Raw genomic sequence first — 22,440 nt, forward strand, 5'->3', positions numbered from 1 at the left:
TTATAGTCTTGTTTTGTGGCGAACAGAGGGATAAGTAAATTAGCTGAGAAAACTCGTGTGGAAAACGCAACTAGAGGGCCGCCAAGATGCTGTCCATGCTGCAGGAGAAACGTCCGCTGAAGCGCACCCGCCTGGGTCCGCCGGACATCTACCCGCAGGACGCGAAGCAGCGCGAGGACGAGCTGACGCCCACGAATGTGAAGCACGGCTTCACGACGACGCCGCCGCTGTCTGACGAATTTGGGACGGCCCACAACTCGAATGTGAATGCCAGCAAGGTGAGCGCCTTCTTCAGCGGCGTGCTGGCCAAGAAGGAGGAGCTAATGACCCTGCCGGACACGGGGCGCAAGAAGCAGCAGATCAACTGCAAGGACAACTTCTGGCCCGTCTCGCCGCGGCGCAAGTGCACTGTGGACGCCTGGTTCAAGGACCTGGCCGGCAACAAGCCACTGCTCAGCCTGGCCAAACGGGCGCCCTCGTTCAACAAGAAGGAGGAGATCTTCATCACGCTGTGCGAGAATCAGGTGAACATGCAGCGCGCCACCTGGTTCATCAAGCTGAGCGCCGCCTACACAGTGAGCTTCACGGAGTCCAAGAACAAGAAGCGCAGTATTTACGACCCAGCCGCCGAGTGGACCGGCAACATGATCAAGTTCATGAAGGAGCTGCTGCCCAAGCTGCAGGAGTACTATCAGCAGAGTGAGTTTAGTTGGTGGACCGTAGCATTTGACACTCCCCACTTGACACTTTTCGTTTCCTTACAGGCCACGACAAGTCTCCGGCAAACGGTGGCACTTTGGCCAGCTTGACTGCCTCTGGAAATGGTTCGGGTAGCAATGGGACCACCGGCCCCAACTCCATTAATTCCGTCGCCGGCAGCAGTGCTCCGTCGAACGTAATCCCCGTTCCCAGCATGGCCAGTCCCCTGCCTCCGATCCATAGTCCTGCAAATGGACAGCAGGTAGCAGCCGGCGTGGTGGGAGGAGTGGGTTCTGGCAGTGTGGTGCCGGCAGCGGGAACTCTGGGAGGAGTCGTCGGCGGGCCCGGGTCTTCAGTGGTTGGAGGCGCCCCTGGGCCGGGAGCTGCTGTGCCGCCAGGCTCCACCATTTCCGGGATCGGGAGCCAGTTCGAAGACAGTCGTAATGCGCTGAAGTACTGGAAGTACTGCCACCAGCTGAGCAAGTACATGTACGAGGAATCGCTGCTGGACCGGCAGGAGTTTCTAAACTGGATTCTCGACTTGCTGGATAAGATGCGCACCCAGGCGAGCTTTGACGAGCCGCTGAAAAAGCTGGTGCTCAGCTTTGCCCTTCAGTACATGCACGACTTTGTTCAATCGGAGCGTCTGTGCCGGAAGATGGCCTACATAGTGTCAAAGAAACTGGCGCAACTGCTCAACACTGTGGTCGAGCAGCAGGCCATCAAGGACCTGGACGAGCAGAAGCTGCAGCACGATCCCTACGAGCTGGCGTTGCAGGAGCAGATGAGCTGTCCCCATCACCGGGACATTGTGCTGTATTTGAGCACGATCCTGCAGATCATAACCATCGAGTGCCCCACGGCACTGGTCTGGAGCGGAATAGCGGCTAACCGAGCACCTTCCTCGCTGTTGGGCAGTCCACTGGACCATCTGCCGCTGGCGCCCTCAGTGCTGCCGATGCCCACGCGGTGTCCGCGAACCAACCAGGAGATCAGGCGTCAACTGCGTGCAGCCGAGTCGGACATTGTGCTGCGCACCCAGCACGCCGAGCAGCGCTGGTTCGCGGCCAAGTGGCTCAGTGCCGGCAAGAACCACTACACCAGTGTGCTGGCCACGCTGGACCACCTGGACACGCACTGTTTCGATCGCATGGAGCACAACAACAGCATAGACACGCTCTACGCCCACATATTTCCCAGTCCCAATGCCAGTCGTCGGCGCGAGGAGGATCAACTGGAACCGCGTCCAGCCTACGAGCCAAAGCAGGACAAGGACACGGTGCGCATCCTGTGCGAGTGGGCCGTGTCCGGTCAGCGCTGGGGTGAGCACCGGGCCATGGTGGTGGCCATACTGCTGGACAAGCGCCAGATAGACGTGACCAGCACGCCGGCGGATCAGCAGTCCAGTGATAAGGACGACAAGGACTCGCTGGCCTCTGGCGCCGGCTTGATCGATGGCCTGCCTGTGTTCCAGCACGTGCTGATGCACTTCCTCGATCATGACGCTCCCGTTCTGGACGAACATGCGAGCAGCAGCCAGCAACGCACCGAGTTCACCAATCTCGTCCAGCTGTTTAGCGCATTGATCCGTCACGATGTCTTCTCGCACAACGCCTACATGCACACACTCATCTCGCGGGGCGATCTTCTGCTGGAGTCCGTGCTGGTGATCAAGTCGGGAACGACGGCCACGAAGACATCGCCACCACCACCGGCGCCGCCACCGACGACAACGCACGGATTCGATGACGACGGCTTCGGCGGAGGCCTTGACTTCAAGCACAATGAGTTTGACGATTCGAATGTGGACGATGACCTGGACAAGCTGGTGCAGAACATCAAGGAGAAGGGCCAGCAGCACGAGGCGCCCGACAGCCCCAAGATCGGTGCGCCGAGCGACGGCGAAACCAGCTCAGGTGGAAGCATATCGCGCCACTATGTGTACACCAAACACTTTCCCATACCGCAGGACGATCCCAGTATGAGCAGCTACAGCAGCGAGAGCAACCAACGCTACATCCTGCTCTTTGGAGTGGGCAAGGAGCGGGACGAGAAGAAGCATGCCGTGAAGAAGATGTCCAAGGAGATCGGCAAGTTGTTTACCAAAAAGTTCAGCATCGATGTGGCCGCCGCTGGCCATGTGAAGAAGCATTCGCGCAACGAGTTCAATTTCGAGGCCACCACGTCCAAGTGCCAGCAGATGGCCTACTTCGACCAGCACGTGGTCACCGCTCAGTGTGCGGCCAATGTGCTGGAGCAGCTCAATGGCTTCGCCTTGGGTAACAACAACTACCTGCCGGTGCAGGAGCATGTGGCCTTCCTGTTCGACCTGATGGAGTTGGCCCTCAACATCTACAGTCTGCTGGAGCTGTGCGACAGTCTGCTGAAGGAGTTGCCCGAGGTGGAGCATCAGCTGCAGCTGAAGAAGTCGAACCTGGTGCGCAGCTACACCACCTCGCTGGCCCTCTACATTGTGAGCATCCTGCGGCGCTACCACAGTTGCCTGCTCCTTTCGCCCGAACAAACGCTGTCGGTTTTCGAGGGCGTCTGTCGCACCATCCGCCACGTGTCCAATCCAAGCGAATGCTCCTCGGCGGAACGCTGCATCATCGCCTATCTGAGCGATCTGCACGAGTCCTGCGTTCTGCTGCAGGGCAAGGAGCAGTCCACGGAGTACTACCAGCAGCTGCAGTGCATCAAGCGCTTCAAGGACATCTTCAACACACCCGAGCAGCTCAGGTGAGTTTAGATCGTGTTTTTAACTTAAAAAGGCTGTGATGGAGAAAGGATTGATTCTTGTCAAGAGCATCAGTACATATATATTTAGACAATTTATGGTAGAACTTAGATTCTCTTATTGCTTAAATATGTTTAGGTTTCTAGTAAGAAATAAGTTTTTATAGTAAATATAATTTAAAGCAGGAAATTAAGTTATAGCTTGTTTGAAATTTCTCTAGTTTAGACAACCAACTAACTTCGAATTCCTTTGTTTTCAGCCTGCCCCCGCAGGGCTATAATCCGCAGCTGCTGCAGGAGCTGTTTGTGGCTCCTCGCCGCGGTGGCAAACTGGATCCCCACTGGCTGGGAACGCTGCACGAGTCGCCGGCCAACGTGTACAGCTTCGTGTCGAACGCTTTGATTGCCGTCTGCCGAGAGACGGACAACGAGCGGCTGAACGACGTGGCATTGGCGTGTGCCGAACTCACAGCCAGCTGCAATGTGCTGTCCGAGGAGTGGATCGCCGCCCTGCAGAGCCTGTGCAGCGGCAGCAAGAGTCCGCGATACCCGCATCTGGGCGGGCAGGTGGACATTGGCCAGGGCAAGACGCACAACGCCCTGGCCGTCTTTGTTTGCATCCTGGTGGCGCGACACTGCTTCTCCCTGGCGGACTTTGTGAGTAAGTTTGCCCTGCCGACGTTGGCGCGATCGGTGAGCGCTGGCGGAGCCGAACTGAGCGTGGACGCGGAAGCGGGAGCTCGTCTCACCTGCCATCTGGTACTGAAGCTCTTCAAGACTTTGGAGATCCCACAGCCGGGCATGTACTCCGTGAGCACATCCCCCAATCCGTTGCACGCCGTGGGCAATGACTTTAGCATTCGATTGAGCTGCGATCGTCACCTGCTGGTGGGTGCCCACAAGACCATACCCATAGCCGCAGTGCTGGCCGTGCTCAAGGCAATCCTCATTGTGGTGGACAATGCGGCGCTCAAAACTCCCTTGGCCGTGGGCAGTGGATCTTCCTCCTCCGGCGGTGGTTTGGGCGGCGCCTTCGGGAGCGGCAAGCGCAGTGGCTTCAATACGCCAGTGCATCCGGGCAGCACGCCAAAAAGCAACGAACTGCGACCTGCGGACCTAAGCCAAATCCTGGGCACCAGTGACCTTCAGCTGGGCAGCAGCTTGACCAGCGAACCAGAAGCGCTGCAACAGCCGTCGGTTGGCGGCATGGAGCAGATCTCACTGCTGGAGTTCGCCCAGGCGGTGCTCAAGCAGATCTGCGCCCAGGAGCATGTGCTGGAGCGGTGCCTCAAGAACGCCGAGCAGCTGTGCGACATGATAATCGACGAGATGCTGACCGCCAAGCAAGCGCAGCGCGTCCTGCACATGATCTGCTATCCGGAGGCTGAGTTCAACATCATCTCCGAGCTGGACCAACGCTCGATGATCGTTCGCATCCTGGAGAATCTGGGCCAGTGGACATTGCGAATCTCGTGGCTGGACTTGCAGCTTATGTACCGCCAATCGTTGAGCAACAATGCGGAGTTGAATGTCTGGCTTGATACGGTGGCCCGAGCGGCCATCGATGTCTTCCACATGGAAGAGGTCGTTTTGCCGGGCGCCTTGAAGGCGACGCACAAACCCAAACCGTCCACCTGGTTGGTGGCGCCGCTGATCGCCAAGCTGACGCCCGCAGTGCAGGGCAGGATTCTGCGCGTGGCTGGTCAGGTTCTTGAGAGCATGAACTACTTCTCCAAGGTGCCCAAGTCGGATTGCAATAGTTCGGGCAGCGGTGATGAGCGGGAGAAGAGCAACAGTTGCCACAGTAGCAACAGCTATGGACTGGGTGGCGTTGCGGCTCGCAACAAGAAGATGCCGCTCAACTACCAGCCCTTCCTGGGACTCATTCTCACCTGCCTCAAGGGCCAGGATGAGTACAAGGAGAACCTACTGGTCTCCCTCTATGCTCAACTCTCCCAGTGTCTGCAGTCCTTTGCTGAGGTACGTCTTCTTCTTTGGCCTCACTTTCACGTATTATAACATTAATAATTTGCCCTTCAGCTGGACACAATCGGTGGCGTTGATGAGCCGCAGGCTCGGGAGGAGATTCTGGATGCCTTGCAGTTACGTTTCTCCCTGGTGGGCGGCATGTTCGAGGCCATTCAGAAGAACAGCACACCCACTACCGATTGGGCCATTCTCTTGGCCCAACTGGTGTGCCAGGGTGTGGTTGACCTCAGCTGCAATCGGGAACTCTTCACCACCGTGGTGGACATGCTGGCCACCCTGGTGCACTCGACACTGGTCTCGGATGACGAGCGGCACTACATGAACCTCATGAAGAAGCTGAAGAAGGAGATTGGCGAGAAGAACAACGCCTCCATTCGGGTCATCCGGCAGCTTCTTCCGCTGTACAAGCAACCCACCGAGGTGAGTGTTTCACCCGATTCATCACCATTTAATGCGTTTGTAAACTGATAAACTGATCACCTATGCCCAGGTAATTGCCTGTGAGCACGCCGGCATGGACACCAAGGGCAACAAGATCTGCGACATGGACAAGAAGCAGCTGCGCATATCGGACAAGCAGCGCATCAGTGTGTGGGACATCCTGGAGGGCCACAAGAACCCGGCGCCCCTCTCGTGGGTGTGGTTCGGGGCAGTGAAGCTGGAGCGCAAGCCGCTCACCTACGAGGAAGCGCACCGCAATCTCAAGTACCACACGCACAGTCTGGTCAAGCCCAGTAGCTACTACTATGAGCCACTGCCACTGCCGCCCGAAGACATTGAGCCCGTGCAGGAGAAGATTTGCATTGTAAGTCCTTCTATTATTTCTTTAAAACACTTACTAAACCACATTGTTTTCACTTCTCACAGAAGGACGAAATGAAGGCGGACACGCCTTCGTCGGTGGATCAGTCGCCCAGTGCTGTCCCTCCACCTGGAAGAGGTCGCGGCAAGGGAACGACGACGCGGAAACGCAAGCCCAAGAATCCCAAGACGCCGCCCGTGGTCAACACTCAGCAGCAACAACAGCCCCAGTTGGCGCCACAGCCGCAGCAGGCACAGAATGTGCAGCAACAGCAAATGCAGCAACAGCAGCAGCAGCAACAGCAGCAACACATGCAACAGCAGCAGATGCAGAACAATCCGATGGGTCAGATGCCAATGAACATGCCGGTAAGATATGTTATAAATATTACAAATTAGAAAATTTATAAGTTTAAACATAATAATTCAATTGTTGAATGCTACATATTAATTGTAATTGCAGCCTTGTAAATTCCAAAGAAATAACCAAGCAACCCAAAAATTAACAAAATAATAGCACAAAATTCAAAAGTTTTTAAATTTTATATACAAATTTTCTTGACCTTTTTTAGGTGCCAAACTAATCTTGTTAGATCCTTCGAATATCTAATAGTAAATATATAAAAATGATCTCTTTCACAGATGAACATGCAGCAGTTTGCACCCAATCCGAACAACATGATGCAGCAGAATGCCATGTTGCAGCAACAGCAGCAGATGCAGCAAATGGGCAACAATCCGCTGCAGCAGCAGCTAAATGTGGGCGGTGGCAACGGGCAGCAGAATCCCCAGATGAACTTCATGCAGCAGGGACCGGGTGGCGGCGGAGGCGGGCCACAGGGTATGCCTGGCCAGCAGCAGCAGCAGCAGTGGCACAATGCCCAGCAGCAGCAGCAGCAACCGCCCCAGCCGTACCACAATCAATACGCACCGCACCAACAGAATATGCAACGTAAGTGGAAATCACAAGACTCAAAAGCGTATCAAGATGGTTAATACTTGTAAACCATAATTGCAGCAAACCGCATCGAGAGGCCACCGCTGAATGCGAACTCCAAACAGGCTTTGTCGCAAATGCTTCGCCAGCGTCAGCCATTCCAGCAGCAGCAGGCACAACAGGGACCCGGCGGCAACTTCAATCCGATGCAGCAGCAACCGCAACCGGCGCAACAGCAGCCGGGTCCGCAGCAACAGATGAATCCCAATCAAATGCGACAGCAGCAAATGAATCCCCAGCAGAACCCACAGTCGGTGGCCGCCTTCAATGCCATGCAACAGCAACAGCAGCAGCAGCAGAATGCGCAGCAGCAACAGATGAACCCCAATCAGCAGACGCAGCAGCAGTTCTTGCGCGGCGGCAACATGCGACCCGGCATGGCGCCCAATCAGATGAATCAAATGAACATGGGCGGCCAGGGCATGCCGCAGAATCCCATGATGCAGCAACAGATGCCCCAAAACATGGTGGGCATGGTCAATCCGAATGCCAACCAAATGATGCAGTCTGCTGGCGGCCAGGGAGGCAATGGAGTCGGCGTTGGAGTTGGTGTCGGCGTGGGCGTTGGCGTGGGAGTGGGCGGTGCCGGCAACAATCCCAACATGGGCATGGGTGGCATGCCACAGCAGGGAATGATGCAGCAGCAGGCGCAGCAACAACCGCAGCAACAGGTGCAATTCCAGAACTTCCAGAATCAGTACCAGCAGCAGCAACAGCAGCAGCAGCAGGGAATGCAGCAACAAGGCGGCGGAGCAGGCGTTGGAGTGGGTGTTGGAGTGGGCGTGGGCGTGGGCATGGCGCCCAATCAGCAGCAACAGCAGCAGGCCAACATGATGGGCAACTTCAATCCGCAAATGCAGCAGGCGAATCGCAACAACCCCGACTTTATGGCGGTGGCAGCAGCCCAACAGCAGCAGCAGCAACAACAGCAGCAGCAACGCGTTGTTCCCGGCGGAATGATGGCCGGCAACCGCAACCAGTACATGAACCAGGCGCCCAACGTTACGATGACCAACATGATGGGTCCGGGTCCCGGCGGAGTGGTGGGTCAGGTGCCTCCATACGCCCGTCAGCAGTCGGCGGGCGGCGGCAAGCCAGGTGTCCTGAACACCCAGCAACAGTTCCAGCAGCAGCAGCAGCAACAACAGCAGCTGAGGCACCAGCAAATGATGCAGATGCAGGGCATGGGCGGTGGCGCCGGCGGGGGAATGGGCTCCGGACCGCAGCAGGCGGGCGGAGCAGTCGGCGGAGGCGGTGGGGGCGGGATGGTGCCGCAGCAGCAGAGCATGAACCAGCAGCAAACCCCGAACCTGGTGGCGCAGCTCCAGCGGCAGAACATGATGGGCCAGCAGCAGCAGTACCAACCGCCACAATATTAGATCGTAAACACTCCTTAGTTGTAAGCCTAGTCCTAATCATTTATTTATCAGATGTATTTGCAATAAACGTACATTCAAAACAAAAATAAAAATTAAACTATGGATATACAATAGATGGGGAGGGGGATCGGCTTGGGAAGCACAATTTTAAATTAATTAGATAAAAACATAATTTAAATTTAAAAAGGTGGTAAAAATATATTTTATGAAGTGAATATATTTAAAAAATATAATTTTTACATCCAAAAATGTATTCCATTAAAATAAAGAAAGCCCGACATGACTTCGAAGATATGTATATTTTATGACTTTAAAACTTTATAGCTATTTATTTTAAGCACATATAAGCATTATATTTTTGTTTTAGATGGCAAGGAAGTAATTTTTTGCTGTATTTATTATATGTTTCTAATAATGAATTTTCGTTTTGATATATATATAAAATTGTTTAAAATTATTTTAAATATTCATAAGAACTTAATAAATAATAAACATAAAAAATGCTGAAAAAGCTTTAGAATACAAAAATTACTTTTAATTTATGTAATAAATCCCAGATTTTTTTTGATAATTTCAAGTAAAAGCTGTTTTGCGCCCAAAGCGCAATCATCGGATTCTCGCCCATCTCTAATCAGCTGAGCGCCGATTGTTGCGCTGGTGTGCGTTGGCGTTTGTGTGCATGTGAATTAGAAATAATACATTTTTCGTACGCATATCTCAGACGTTTGGTCATTTAGAACTAAGGTTTAAACAAAACAGTGCAATAGTCCTGCTGCCGCGAGTGAAACACCTGCATATGTAGAAAACTAAGAAACGCCCGCAAATCGCTTCCGTGGCACATTTCATTCATCGATTGGATCGAAATTCGATTCGGAGTGTTACTTTTCGCAGTATTGTTTGCAAGTGCTCGCAAAGAGGACGTGTTTTTTTTAGTGGGTCATAGCCATATAGTACCGATCCAATTCCAATCCGGAAATGAGCGAAGTGCCGGAGAGCAGTAAAAAGCGTCAGAAGACGGTGAGTACGAGAAAAGTGACCCTGTCCCAAAAAAAAAATAAACTTAAGATACTCCAAAACCCTATTTGAACAAGTGCGCCGAATAAAAATAAAACTTTAGATGTGAAATATGTGGCTTAATTTAACACTCAATTTGAACAGCCGTTGGTTGTTTGACAATTTCTCCAGATCTCGTCACTCACGCTGTTCCCAATAAACCCCCTCTGTTTACGTTTTCCGTCCGCTCTTTCTATTTACCATTATGTTTTTCCATATGGCTCCGGAAGACACGTAATGCCAGAATTCCCCTCCCAATCTTATCTTCAACTGGGGGAGTATGTGCCTCCTAACCCAATTTCAATTCGAACTTGACTACCAAACAGCATCAAATTAAACAATTTATAAAGTCAATTGATAAGATTATGTGCATATCAATTTCCAGATGGTTCGGACTAAACACAAATGCAATTATTTTGCGCAATGTATGCAAATATTATAGGTTGATGAGACTTTTATAAATTGTTGATTCATCAAAAGCGTGTTCTACAAATGCGATTAAAAATGCAAGGGTTTCGTGTACCTATTTAAAGAGCTTTATTTTTCTGACATATAATATTTTTGTTACTTACTTTTACATACATTTTGTAGGCATTTTCTCTATTCCGATAAAACATTTTAATTAGTTTTAAAAATATACCACATGATCAAGTATAAGATGTTAACTTTGCTGTCTTTGAAAATGAATATGAATAGAATTTCAATTGTGGAAAAAATATTAGTTTTAAAAAATTAATGTGCTCCTTAAGTGTCTTATGCAACATGCATTTATTTCCGTGATAACAACTGGTTGCCACAGAAAATGTTATTGCTTTGGCTTGAACAGGTTTAAATTAGAAAGAAAGTCTTCCGAGACAACTAAAGTGGTACCAGCGAATTGTAAACAAGTCGCGCTTGAGACCTGAACTCGTATGGGCCACTTTGTTGGAGCTGGTCAAAAGTAGTTGAAAACTTGGTCAACAACCCGGCATCACTTGCAGGTTGAATGACCACAGTGATAACTTTTCGCTGTATCTTCATTCCGTGACATTGTGGTTTGACACACATATGAATAACACTTTTGCCGCAGACCAACACAGAAAAAAAAATATTATTGGGTGTGCTACGGAAATCTCTTTCAATCTTAATGATGATCCATATCAAATTTATAGCAATGTACAATGTAGGTTAATGTAAACAAACAAACAAACCAAATTGAAATAAACCCCATTATTAATTTTGTTTTATATAAATTTAATTTCTTAGCCCTTTATAAAATTAGTAATTTGCTTTTCACTTGTATTATTATTAATTTTGTTTTATATAAATTTAATTTCTTAACCCTTTGTAGAGTTAGTAATTTGCTTTTCACTCGTACATATAGCCACATTTGGTTTTAATGGTTATTACTTTTATCTGTCATTGCATTACGTGTTAGCTTACTGTAATCATTTATAGTGATTACCTAACTAAGTGACTCTTGAAACGTGTCTGCAGATAAAGTGAGCAGTACTTATCGAAAAGGAATTACTATCTAAAAAAAAAAAAACAGATAAGGTTGCATAACAAAAATGTTTATTTTGAAAACAATTTCTTAAGTTTGGAACTTAGCCATGTCAGAAGTTATAAACATTCAACTCAACTATTTTGACTGTTTATAAGGCTATTACTAATCTGAGTTAATTGCCAAATTGTATTATTTCAGTATACGTAAAAAGTAGTGTACTTAGCTGTTAAAACGACTGTTTGTTTGCCATAAAAACAAGGCAAATTTGAGGCTCACCAAGAGGAGTTTGTTATCTAAACACCTCCGTAAACAAGTTCCCATGTGGACCACCAGTTCCACTGCTCCACCCAGTGGATCCCTACCTCTGCCAAGTGCCAACGTAGCTGCCTGGGCCATCGTCTCGACTGCAGACCGTGGAATTTTAGTTGCAGTTTTGAGCTTCGACGAGAAAGTTCAGCGCTTTTGGCGTCTGCCTTCTGTTTCAGCTGTGTGCTGCTCTGCGGTGGGGTTCCAAAAACTCTCACTTGTTTAATTATCAAAGAGTACATTGTTCGACTCACGCTTTCTTTTCACCTGCCAAGAGTTCGTTTCGTTTTGAGGAAAAATGTTTACTCGATGTGCCAATTCGCTTGGCCACTATAATAATAATAACAATAACAATAACAATGGCTATGCTGTTTCCACGAAGTGCTTCCCCACAAGTGTGGAAAAATCTGAAGATGCGGTAAGTTCTATAGCGAAATGTTTTTTACTTCCCTTGCTACGATGAAATAAAGGTACTTTGTTTTCAAATTTTAACAAGTTTTTATTAAAATATATTTATTTCTAAAAGCTAACTTACAATTTTAGATGTTTAATAAAGGCATGTCTTTAAAGATTTGTCTGCCATCAGCAATAAAATTCTGTTTATAAAGTAAGAAACCGATGATATTTGCACATTTAAAATTACACAGGAATTACAAATAAATTGTTCAGCTAGTTCAGTGGGTACTATCAAAATAGTTGATAAGCATTTTAATCAACTATACACTTTTAATTTAACATTAACATTTAAAAAGAAGCAGATGTATGGATTTTTTAATATTTACTTAGAATTTCAATATTCTTTATGCCTTTAATCAGTTCTACTCGATTGGCATCTCAAATTTAAATAGTTTTATTTCCAGAACAATGACATTTGGCCTTTGGACATCAGAAAAATGAGAGATTATTAAGCAGTAGGGCTGAAAGGACTCAACGCCTGCTGAACTCCTTCAGAGTTTTATAAGTCCTTCTAATCTGATTCAGAAGGCCCTTCTTTTCTCCTAGTAAAACAAGGGGTTTTACTACTGCCACTCCTGTGTATTTTATATTTTAAACCAGAAGGGTAAAATTTGTAGAAGCTGGGGGCTTCATATACGAATAGTGCCGCAAAAAAGAATTGTGTACTAAATTGTTTGTGTAAATAAACAGTGTGCTGAAAAAGCTTACTTAAGAGACTGCCCAAAAAAGAGGCGAATTAATAATCAAACAAACGATGGACAGACTGTGCAAACATTTTCTCCATATGGATCCGGAGAAGGTAAATGATGCGTGCGTGAATCGCCGATCGAGAATTCAGAGCGAGATGAAATCGACGGACTGGAGGGCGATCTCTCCGCTTCTTGTACTCTCTGTGCGTTCCATTCTCCATTCCAGTAGCATTGGAGTCGCAGCGCTCCTCATACAATATAATACCGTAAATACTATTGAAAAGTTTCAGTTCGCTTTCGACGCTCGTCGCGTGTCTATGACGGAAACCGATTCGCATCCGTGAGCTCGTTTTAAACGCAATCTGAATATAGGACACGCACCGCTATCAGTGCTCTATTGCAAACAATTGAGCAACCAAAACAAATCGAATAAAATAGGGAATAACTCCCAGTAAATTGGAATATTACAAAAAAATCAAAAAACAATGCCTAATCCGCCCATTGGATTTTATCCCCACATTAAAAGAAGGGTAAGGCTAACAAAGCTTATACAAAAAGATAAATACAACTTAGTATTCGCAGAGATAAAAATGCAGATAGTAAAAAGATAGAGAGTGATATAACCTAAATCATTGTGCCACTAAAACCTTAATCTAAATTAAGTTGTAAACCCGAGATTGTTGCTTTATGAGAGTAAGATCAGCAACGGGGAAAGGAATATATATAAGTGAAAATCTAGCACAGTGACCCTTATCTCAGATTGTTATTCAAGACTATTGCGAATATAAAGAGAGAACCCCATCCCAATTTCAGTATCAAATTTCCACAATTTTCAATGAATAAAAACAAATAATTAAGACTTTTTCTTTTTTACTTTAATATCTTTGAAGAATATGGGTTTTCATATTAGCAAGAAGCACATTAAAGTATTTATGAAACCTAAGTCATGCACTCCGAAAAAGTATATTTTTTTCAAATTAGCAAAAAAAGAACTTGTGATGCATATGTACATAATTTGCATATATTGAAACCTATATCCGAACAATAAAAAAAAATCGTATACCGCACAGCAATGTGCTAAATCGACCAAGACAACGCAAGTGTGTGCAAACATTTCACTTTGAGATAGAGACCAGACCAGACCCTTGGGTTTTAACCATATCGCGTAATTCCATTCGCGATTCTGCACACACGAGCTCCAGCGGAAGGTCAACAAACTGAATGCTGGAGCTCAGCACGAATCGCCCTGGGGTCAAAGCGAACCATTTCGATGATGACTTGCCTTTGGCTCTGGATTCGGCTTTGCTTTTGGTCTTGGCTTTAGCTTTGTGGCCGCCTGAAAAGCTATAGCTGTATAGACACGCCAAGGGGCCCGAGGCGCAATCTATGGCCATCCCAACTTGACATGAATATTAATTTATGATAATTTCAAAAGCTAAACCCGATCCGTTCTTGTTCTCTCTTTGCAGTGCCTACAGGTGGCGACGAATGTGACCGAGCAGAAGCACCATGTCACCCGGGAGACGCGCGGCAAGAATCTGGGCCTGTGCCGGGGTTTCCGAGGATGCACCGTGTGGCTGACTGGTAAGTGCACCTTACTTTTGCTTTCCTTGCCATACGCACCCTAGTCCTTACATTAATAATATTGTTTTTTTTTTTTATTTCCAAAAGTGACTGTTGAAATAATTGCAGCACAAGCAAATTTACCACGGAATTAAAGCAAAATGGTTACATATTTAAATTAAAAATGCTTTGTTATTATTGATTCCATTTAAACGCCTTCAGATCCAACGAATAGTATATTTTTGGTCACTTGGTCAATTCGACTACGACTAGTAATACATTAAAAATAAAAACAAGAAGAAAAGCAAACATCGGCAAGCCGAAAAATTAAATATTCCTCGATTTTTATGAGTACATGTTTAAAAACATTGAATCTATTTTTATGTCAGCTATATTTTAATAAAATTAAAAGCCTAATTCTGAAATTTTAAACAATTACTATGCCCAAAAGAGTTAAAACAAAAAAATTTATAATTAGAAATGTTAAATTTTTTTAATTTAATTTTTGTAGTATATGCTACAGTCGGCCGATTTTAATGAAATTTAAATCGTAATTCTAAAGTTGATTTATTTCTTAAAAAATGGTTATGCTGAGCCCTAAATAATTTATTTTGAAATGTATTTAGGTTTCTAAAATAGCATTAAATTCTTGCCTATTTTAAGAAGTCCGTAATGTGCTTTCATTGAGTCTAAGTCTAATTCAGTCTTGGCTTGAAATTGAAAAGCACAAATTCATAAAGTTGGTCTGTTTCTAATTGATTTTTTTCAATAATACCTTATTGGGTTTGTATTGACGAAATTGGTTTTACTCCAAAGCGGAGTAAATTTTCTATTTAGGTATTAATATCTATATTAAATAAAATCGGGAAAATATTCGAGTATATGTATGGAACTTAAGTCAGAGATTTCTTATTTCTTTCGTATAATTAAAATAGTTACCCATTACTTAACACCTTTATGGCCATCGCTTTGCAGGGCTGAGTGGTGCTGGAAAGACCTCGATCGCCTTCGAGCTGGAGGCCTACCTGGTGTCGCGTGGCATTCCGGCTTACGGACTGGACGGCGACAACATCCGCACCGGACTGAACAAGAATCTGGGCTTTACGCCCGCCGAGCGCGAGGAGAACATCCGTCGCGTGGGCGAGGTGGCCAAGCTGTTCGCCGACAGCGGAGTAGTGGCCATCTGCAGCTTCGTCTCCCCTTTCGCCGATGATCGCGAGATGGCGCGTAAGATCCACAAGGATGCGGGCCTGAAGTTCTACGAGATATTCGTGGACACGCCGCTGGACGTGTGCGAAACACGCGACGTGAAGGGATTGTACAAGAAGGCACGCGAGGGCGTCATCAAGGGTTTTACGGGCATCACACAGGAGTACGAGCGACCGCAGATGCCGGAACTGGTGGTCAACACCCACGGCTACACCGTGCAGGAGTCCACACAGAAGCTGGTGGCTCTGCTCGAACAGGAGGGCATCATTCCGCGCTCGCTGCGCGACGTGGACCAGCTGCCGGAGTTGTATCCCAGCGAATCCATTGCCACGGAGGCACTGCGCCACGAGGCCAAGTCGCTGCAGGCCATCGAGATCAGCACCGTGGAGCTGCAGTGGGTGCAGGTGCTGGCCGAAGGATGGGCCTATCCACTGCGCGGATTTATGCGCGAGGACGAGTACCTGCAGACGCTGCACTTCAACACACTCCAGAGCGGTTTGGATGGTTCCTATCGCGAGAATCACTCGGTGCCCATTGTTCTGAGTGCCACGCAGGCGGACAAGGAACGTCTGGATGGCTGCTCCTCGCTTACGCTCCAATACAACGGCAAAGCGGTGGCGATTCTGCGACGTCCCGAGTTCTACTACCAGCGCAAGGAGGAGCGGCTGGCCCGCCAGTTCGGCACCAGCAATCCCAATCATCCGTACAGCAAGCAGGTGCTTGAGGCCGGAGATTATCTGGTCGGCGGCGATCTGGCCGTGATCGAACGGATTCGCTGGGAGGATGGACTGGACCAGTATAGGTTGACGCCCAACGAGCTGAGGCGCCGGTTCAAGGAGCTCAACGCCGACGCCATTTTCGCCTTCCAGCTGCGCAACCCCATCCACAACGGACATGCCCTCCTCATGCAGGACACTCGCCGGCAGCTGCTGGATCGCGGCTTCAAGCAGCCGGTGCTGCTGTTGCATCCGCTGGGTGGCTGGACCAAGGACGACGATGTGCCGCTGGATGTGCGCATGAAGCAGCACCAGGCCGTCCTCGATGCCGGCGTCCTGCGGCGCGAGGACACTGTGCTGGCCATCTTCCCCTCGCCAATGATGTACGCCGGTCCCACGGAGGTGCAGTGGCACGCAAAGGCGCGCATGAACGCCGGCGCCAACTTCTATATCGTGGGACGCGATCCGGCGGGCATGCCCCATCCGGACAAGGAGGCCTACCCGGATGGCAACCTCTACGACGCCACCCATGGAGCGCGAGTCCTGAAAATGGCTCAAGGACTGGACAGCATGGAGGTAAGTCGCAAACTCAACTATCATCACTCAAAGAAATCTTTAAAGTAAAATGTAATTGAATATGTGGTTCAAGTAAAGAGATCAAATTGGATTTATGAACTAATTGACTTATATTTAAGTCAATAAACCATCTTCCCTTAAAAAATATTTTTGTAAATAACGTTAACATGTATACCCAAAGGCGAGGAATCTGAAAAAATAATGACATACTTCTGGCTAAAAAGTAATGAATTATATTTGCTGTTTTTAATGTGTGCTTAATATGACATTGATTTTTATAAAATATGATATAGTTTAAACTAGGACAGGTAATACTCGAATGGTTGGAAAGTCTAACCAGTATAAATTCTCCAAATTGAATATTTTGTTATAGAACCCAAACTCCCAAACTTTTCTATGCCTAGGAAATGTAATCCATATTTTCGTGTCGAGTTAAAATAATGCATTTATAATAAACTAATAAATATTTCATTACGTATAGTCAAAATAATATATATATTTTATGTTCCCTACTATTTTTTTTTCCATTGTCAGTGTAAAGTCATGGTTTAAATGAAGATTAGTATGAAAATACCTCTGCTACTTGTGAAAAATATATCATTCACATAATTAGTTTTTAAAACTAATTGAGAAAATTAAAATTGAACTTTTATTACTACCACTTTATAGATCCTGCCGTTCCGGGTAGCTGCCTACGATAAAAGCTCCAGCAGTATGGCCTTCTTCGAACCTAAACGTAAGGACGAGTTCGAGTTTATCTCGGGGACCAAGATGCGAACCCTGGCCAAGACGGGAGCCAGTCCGCCGGATGGCTTCATGGAGCCCGAGGCGTGGAGAATCCTGGCTACCTACTACCAGAACCTGCCGCAGGCGTAACCCACTGCCAGGACCCGACCAGCAACGTGCAATTCCTCCTAGTTATAGCTTGTGTGCTTAGTATACATATTCCCACTTTATGGCCGCTTATCACTTACCACATTTTTCCATCTGTCCATCGTTATTAACCCAAATCCGGACCTGTCCTTGTGTGTGAATGTGGTGGTCCTGCTATTTAAATGTTCGTATCGTACAATCTACTTGTATCTACACATAAGTCGCCCAATTCTCTGTTTATCATAGGCTCAATTTCGTGCAGCTATTTTGTAAACTGTTTTTTAAATACATATATAAATAATTATCTAGTAGGAGCAATATTATTGAACTGATGGAATGGTATTGGAATATTGTTAAGAGATCATTTTCTCCAATAAAAGTTAAAAGTAAGTAAAACCGAGAAGATACTCTTGAAATTGGTATGCACAAGGACGTTCTGAATAAATATAATAATTCATAATAACCCATAGATGCTGAAAAACTCTCGAAAAGTAATCTTGACTTAAGCAACAAGGAAATCTAGACAAAAATAAAATACGTGTGCGGAAAAACAAAAATTTCCCACAACAAATCGCTATCGATAGCGATTTAAAACTAACTAGTTTCATTAAAGTAAAAAAAAGACCTTCCTTGAATCGTTTTAATCTTTGAAAAACTTTCTTAAGATCAGTTAAATATATTAAGCATGTAATGTGCTAACAGAGCTTTAGCAGCTGTTAATGTTGATCATTGACATAAGCTCCCCGCTACGAAACGTTTTAAAAAGCCTTCTTTAGTAAAAACCAGTTTTCTTTGGTTTTGCACATGATTTATTTTTATAAAATTGTATACGTTTAATAATTAATATTACAAGTAATTAATTAATATCAAATATGCATTTAGTTATCATTTAATTTCACATTATTTTACTGCGCTGTGTATGTGTTCATATTTGTTTATTGCTGCCGATCGATTTTACTCGATGGACTACCTTTAATTGGTGACCTCGTCTGCATATCTTCATTAATGTATATTTATTAGATGTTACGGTATTATTGACAGAGTTGTGTGGTGTGCGGCAAAGAACGAAATAAATAGAGTACAAACTAACCAAATGAAATGTGTGTGAAGATTATGAATATAATAAGCACCCTCTCATACTGTGCGATCCTACCACATTTGGGACGTAAAGTTAAAGTGACCGGATCGGGATTCGGGGAGTACAATTTGGGTAATTGTGCGTCTGGACATCCTCCGTATTCCTAAACATAATGGCATAAAGGGCTTGGTAAATCGATCGAAAGTACACATAAGCTATGAGCAAAACAAGGATAGGTGAACTAATCATATGCATACATAGTACATATATATTTGTTTTACAAGTAATAATTTACAAATCGACAACAACCATGGCTGCTAGAGAAAATCATAATTCCGTTAATACTAAAACCTCTTCGAGAAGGACGCGGGCGGGTTGGATTGGCTGCTCTTCGCTTTACGTTATCGCTGGATCTTTTTTTTTTTAACTTGAGTTATATACGTATATATATATATTATCATGCCTAGGTATATTTCGTACACGTGGTCGTCATATACTTTATTTAATAACTGTTTCATAATGCAATTTGTTTTCTATTCCATTATCGCGCTTATTCGGTTAGGGAGAGCCGGCTGTTGATGCTTAAGGTTGATTTAGATGTCAGTTAATGTTCGCTTGTTCGGGGTCCCGGTTGTATTCGAACCTAAGAGTTAAGAAAACTACTACTTCGTAGTTACCACCATAAACTACTGCCACGTAGCCGTTGCCACCATGCCGCATCAGTGCCGAGCGCACGTTGCCACGTCAAAGCAGACTGCACCTGGACAACCAACTGTCCTTCGTCCGACTGTCCATCGGTTTCAGCTGATGGCCGCCCTTGGGTGGGTTGTTCGCCTCCTGTGCACACAGAAATGAAATTTATAGTTAGCCACTTGCAAAAACTCTTTGTCCCCTCGAAACACTCACCATACGCTTTTCCGTTTTCGCTTTGATATCACTGGCTAGGGTGAGGAAGGCTTCTTCCACGTTGATGCTGGCTTTTGCGGAGGTTTCCATGAACTTTATGCCATACTCGATAGCCAATTGTTCACCGCGCTCCTTTGAAACCTATAATTGGTAGAAAATTGTTAAACTATCATTTAATTTATTTTTCAATCTAATTCTAACTCACTAGAATTAATGTCAGTTTTGAAATAAGCAATATTAAGAATTCAGAACAAGTGGTCAAATATTAATATACTTTAAAAATCAATATATAATACTTCAAACATTGTAGTGTATTTTTGGAGAACTTGGATCAAATCAAACAAATCAAAGTAATTATAAGCTTTTTAATATAAGTTTAGGGCAAACAACAAAAATAAAATTTACAAAAACTGTAATGGTAAAATCGAGCATTCTACAAAAAGTCATTAGTTCGTTAAATACAAAACATCAAACTTTGAAAGCTAATAAGGTCTACCAAATTTTGATTGAATTCTTTATGGACAACCAAAGAGTGACTGATAAAGCCCCTTTGGAGTCTAAGAATAGCCAGTGAATTCATTAATTTCCTTTTGCCATACCTGTCGCTTATCGGTCAATTCGCACTTGTTGCCCAGCAGCATTTTCTCGACGTCCGCGGAGGCGTTTTCCTCGATATTCCTAATCCAGTTTTTGATGTTCTCGAAGGACTTCTCCTGGGTAATGTCGTATACCAGCATGATGCCCATGGCACCTCTGTAATAGGCCGTGGTGATTGTGCGGAAACGCTCCTGGCCGGCAGTGTCCCTGGGAAATTCAATATTAATCAATATTAATAAACTTAAATCTCAGATTGCCCTTTTTTATTACTTACCATATTTGCAGCTTGATCTTCTTGTTATCCAATTCAATTGTTCTAATTTTAAAATCGATACCTGCAAAGAGAAAACAGATGAGAACACACACAAGCACGCACGCTAATTAATTTGAATAATTTGGCAGTCTGCTGAACCTGTTTGTACAGAACCCATGACGTCGCATTAAAGACGGACAAAGAGGGGCACAGAAATCGACAAACCACGCAATTGATTAAAACAATGTCGTTAAGTAAATGCCCCAAAATTGGAAGTGTCGCAAGAAAAACGTGCCAAAAACGAAAATAAACAATAATTGGCCACGAGCATTGATGGGAATCGTTCGACTTTTGTGCTTACGAGTACAGGAAATACAACGTACATGAGAAATAATAAGTAGATAGGTAGAGCTTTTCCCTTTTGGTATTTACATGATTGATGTACAAAAATAACGAGTTTTGTTAATGATTATTATTTGTTACTGTCATTATAAATTATGATGTTAAAAGGCATTTAAAAAGTTGACCATCGATAGCTGTTTTTAAAGTCCTAAACTAAATGTGTTCCTGGTCGATTTTGTACTTTAATAGGCCATAGTTTTCATAGTTATATTAAGAATTATTAATATCATCTGCGCGTTCAAAATACATTCGATAGTAATCAATTTAAACTTTATTGCGTAGCTGAATGCTTTGTTCTTGCTGTCGAATCGTTGATTAAAGACCAGTTTGAATGCATTCTTGAGAATATGGCAATCCGTTTATGTTTATTGTTGTACAATCAAATATTTACAAAGGGCCTGGTGTAGCTTGATAAATTTAATTTGAGATATGATGCTTGAGATATGATAGTTAAAGCAGCATATCTAATACATTTTTGGCTGACTTGTGAAAATGCTAATTAAACCAAATCTATGGCTTGGATTCCTTCCATCACTATGCACCGGCCTTTGGAATCAATGCGACACTCCCGATTAAGTGAGTTAATGGGTAAACCCCGGTATCACAACAATCCGGCTTCTTGGGCGATAAGAGCTCGGAAAATACAAAGAATCTGGGTGATTCTGGTAGTTATTTCTGTACGCTTTCCTATGCGGGTGTGAATTTCTGGCTGAGATAGCGAAACACTTCCGGAAGTCCATGCTTATGGGTCTGTTCCTTGCGGAACAATCTTTATAAATGAAAGGAGAGCCCCTCCCTCGAATACCACAATAATTATGACAAACACTTGGGGGCAGTAAAAAAGAAAACAGAGGAGAACGCTGGCAGATGAGTCACGGGCCTGGCTAAAGCTCGATTTCCGAATGAGTTCATGCGAACCAAGAGGTGTCATAATTATTTAAAAATCGGGGAGATGAGATGGCGTCGCCGCACTCACCTATTGTGGATATAAACGTCGTGTTGAAGGCGTCCTCGGAGAACCGGAACAGGATGCAGGTCTTGCCCACACCGGAGTCGCCGATCAGGAGCAGCTTGAACAGATAGTCGTAGGTCTTGGCCATTTTTTTGCGGTAGGATCACAGTTGCTGCACGTCACACACTGCCCGATGATGATGATGGTTGGGGTAAGGGTTAAGGGCGATGTGCTGTACTCCTTGATTAAGTGACTCTTCCCTTCCGATTCGTTGCTAATAACACTAATCACGACTATTCCCCATGCGTGCCGTTGAATGTTATTCGAATATTCCTAGACGTAATCGTATATAATCGTATATTTTTTTTTTTCTTCTCCTCTCAGCTCTTTTTGGGTGTGTTGGTGTTGTGTTTTCGATTTAGGAGCCGTGTCAAAAATGGCGACGTAGATTTAAGACTTTTTTGTCTGCGCCCGAGTGTTGTTCGCTTTCAACGCGACGGATTTTCCGGTGGGAAAATGCAAGGGCGCTCGCTTCGCAGGGCGAGTGTACGAAGTGTTGTTGTGGTTAGGACGTGGAAATTAACTCAATTACTGCTTTCTAATTACGCCCGTACAAAAAATATGATTCTTCGCAGTGTTGACTAACCAACTGGTGGTGTCAGAGGTGTTGCCCATCACTGGCTAACATGTATCGCCTATCGATAGGCCATCGGCTGAAAACAGC

General features: G+C 45.5%; 3 protein-coding genes across 6 annotated transcripts; 2 read left to right on the forward strand and 1 right to left on the reverse strand.

Moving 5' to 3' along the window:
- The first annotated feature begins 3 nt into the window (after window positions 1-3).
- Window positions 4-8,693, forward strand: LOC108142572 (mediator of RNA polymerase II transcription subunit 12). Of its 2 annotated transcripts, XM_017266522.2 has the most exons (8): window positions 4-699; window positions 765-3,438; window positions 3,696-5,415; window positions 5,476-5,844; window positions 5,915-6,229; window positions 6,292-6,594; window positions 6,868-7,177; window positions 7,244-8,693. In XM_017266522.2, exons 1-8 carry the CDS (start codon window positions 87-89, stop codon window positions 8,599-8,601), a joined length of 7,662 nt encoding a protein of 2,553 aa, XP_017122011.1. In that variant the 5' UTR covers window positions 4-86; the 3' UTR covers window positions 8,602-8,693. The 2 variants fall into 2 exon arrangements, with proteins under 2 accessions (XP_017122011.1, XP_017122012.1); XM_017266523.2 differs by lacking the exons at window positions 4-699; window positions 765-3,438; window positions 3,696-5,415; ... (1 more) ...; window positions 5,915-6,229; window positions 6,292-6,594 and adding an exon at window positions 6,717-6,813.
- A 581-nt stretch (window positions 8,694-9,274) lies between these two features.
- On the forward strand, window positions 9,275-17,832 carry LOC108142378 (bifunctional 3'-phosphoadenosine 5'-phosphosulfate synthase). 3 transcript variants are annotated; one of them, XM_017266213.2, is made up of 4 exons: window positions 9,275-9,618; window positions 14,061-14,175; window positions 15,130-16,655; window positions 17,325-17,832. In XM_017266213.2, exons 1-4 carry the CDS (start codon window positions 9,577-9,579, stop codon window positions 17,529-17,531), a joined length of 1,890 nt encoding a protein of 629 aa, XP_017121702.1. In that variant the 5' UTR covers window positions 9,275-9,576; the 3' UTR covers window positions 17,532-17,832. The 3 variants fall into 3 exon arrangements, with proteins under 3 accessions (XP_017121702.1, XP_017121700.1, XP_017121701.1); XM_017266211.2 differs by lacking the exon at window positions 9,275-9,618 and adding an exon at window positions 11,559-11,864; XM_017266212.2 differs by lacking the exon at window positions 9,275-9,618 and adding an exon at window positions 12,882-13,121.
- Window positions 17,833-18,843: 1,011 nt separating this feature from the next.
- On the reverse strand, window positions 18,844-22,364 carry LOC108142379 (ras-related protein Rab-8A). Its single transcript, XM_017266214.2, has 5 exons — window positions 21,741-22,364; window positions 20,384-20,444; window positions 20,112-20,316; window positions 19,513-19,653; window positions 18,844-19,443 (listed from the first exon to the last, which is right to left on the reverse strand). The coding sequence occupies exons 1-5, from the start codon at window positions 21,862-21,864 to the stop codon at window positions 19,351-19,353; spliced, it is 624 nt and encodes a 207-aa protein (XP_017121703.1). The 5' UTR covers window positions 21,865-22,364; the 3' UTR covers window positions 18,844-19,350.
- Between the last annotated feature and the right edge of the window lie 76 nt (window positions 22,365-22,440).

The sequence above is a fragment of the Drosophila elegans genome, unplaced genomic scaffold, assembly GCF_018152505.1.
Source record: "Drosophila elegans isolate 14027-0461.03 unplaced genomic scaffold, ASM1815250v1 contig_208, whole genome shotgun sequence".
Taxonomy (NCBI): domain Eukaryota; kingdom Metazoa; phylum Arthropoda; class Insecta; order Diptera; family Drosophilidae; genus Drosophila; species Drosophila elegans.

Coding starts and splice junctions, on each gene's coding strand:
- LOC108142379 (XM_017266214.2), bottom strand. CDS start 21,864: ATGGCCAAGACCTACGACTATCTGTTCAAGCTGCTCCTGATCGGCGAC. Junction 20,445..21,740: donor GACGTTTATATCCACAATAG/GTGAGTGCGGCG, acceptor TTCTCTTTGCAG/GTATCGATTTTAAAATTAGA. Junction 20,317..20,383: donor AAGATCAAGCTGCAAATATG/GTAAGTAATAAA, acceptor TGAATTTCCCAG/GGACACTGCCGGCCAGGAGC.
- LOC108142572 (XM_017266522.2), top strand. CDS start 87: ATGCTGTCCATGCTGCAGGAGAAACGTCCGCTGAAGCGCACCCGCCTG. Junction 700..764: donor GCAGGAGTACTATCAGCAGA/GTGAGTTTAGTT, acceptor GTTTCCTTACAG/GCCACGACAAGTCTCCGGCA. Junction 6,595..6,867: donor AGATGCCAATGAACATGCCG/GTAAGATATGTT, acceptor TCTCTTTCACAG/ATGAACATGCAGCAGTTTGC.
- LOC108142378 (XM_017266211.2), top strand. CDS start 11,745: ATGTTTACTCGATGTGCCAATTCGCTTGGCCACTATAATAATAATAAC. Junction 11,865..14,060: donor TGGAAAAATCTGAAGATGCG/GTAAGTTCTATA, acceptor CTCTCTTTGCAG/TGCCTACAGGTGGCGACGAA. Junction 14,176..15,129: donor ATGCACCGTGTGGCTGACTG/GTAAGTGCACCT, acceptor ATCGCTTTGCAG/GGCTGAGTGGTGCTGGAAAG.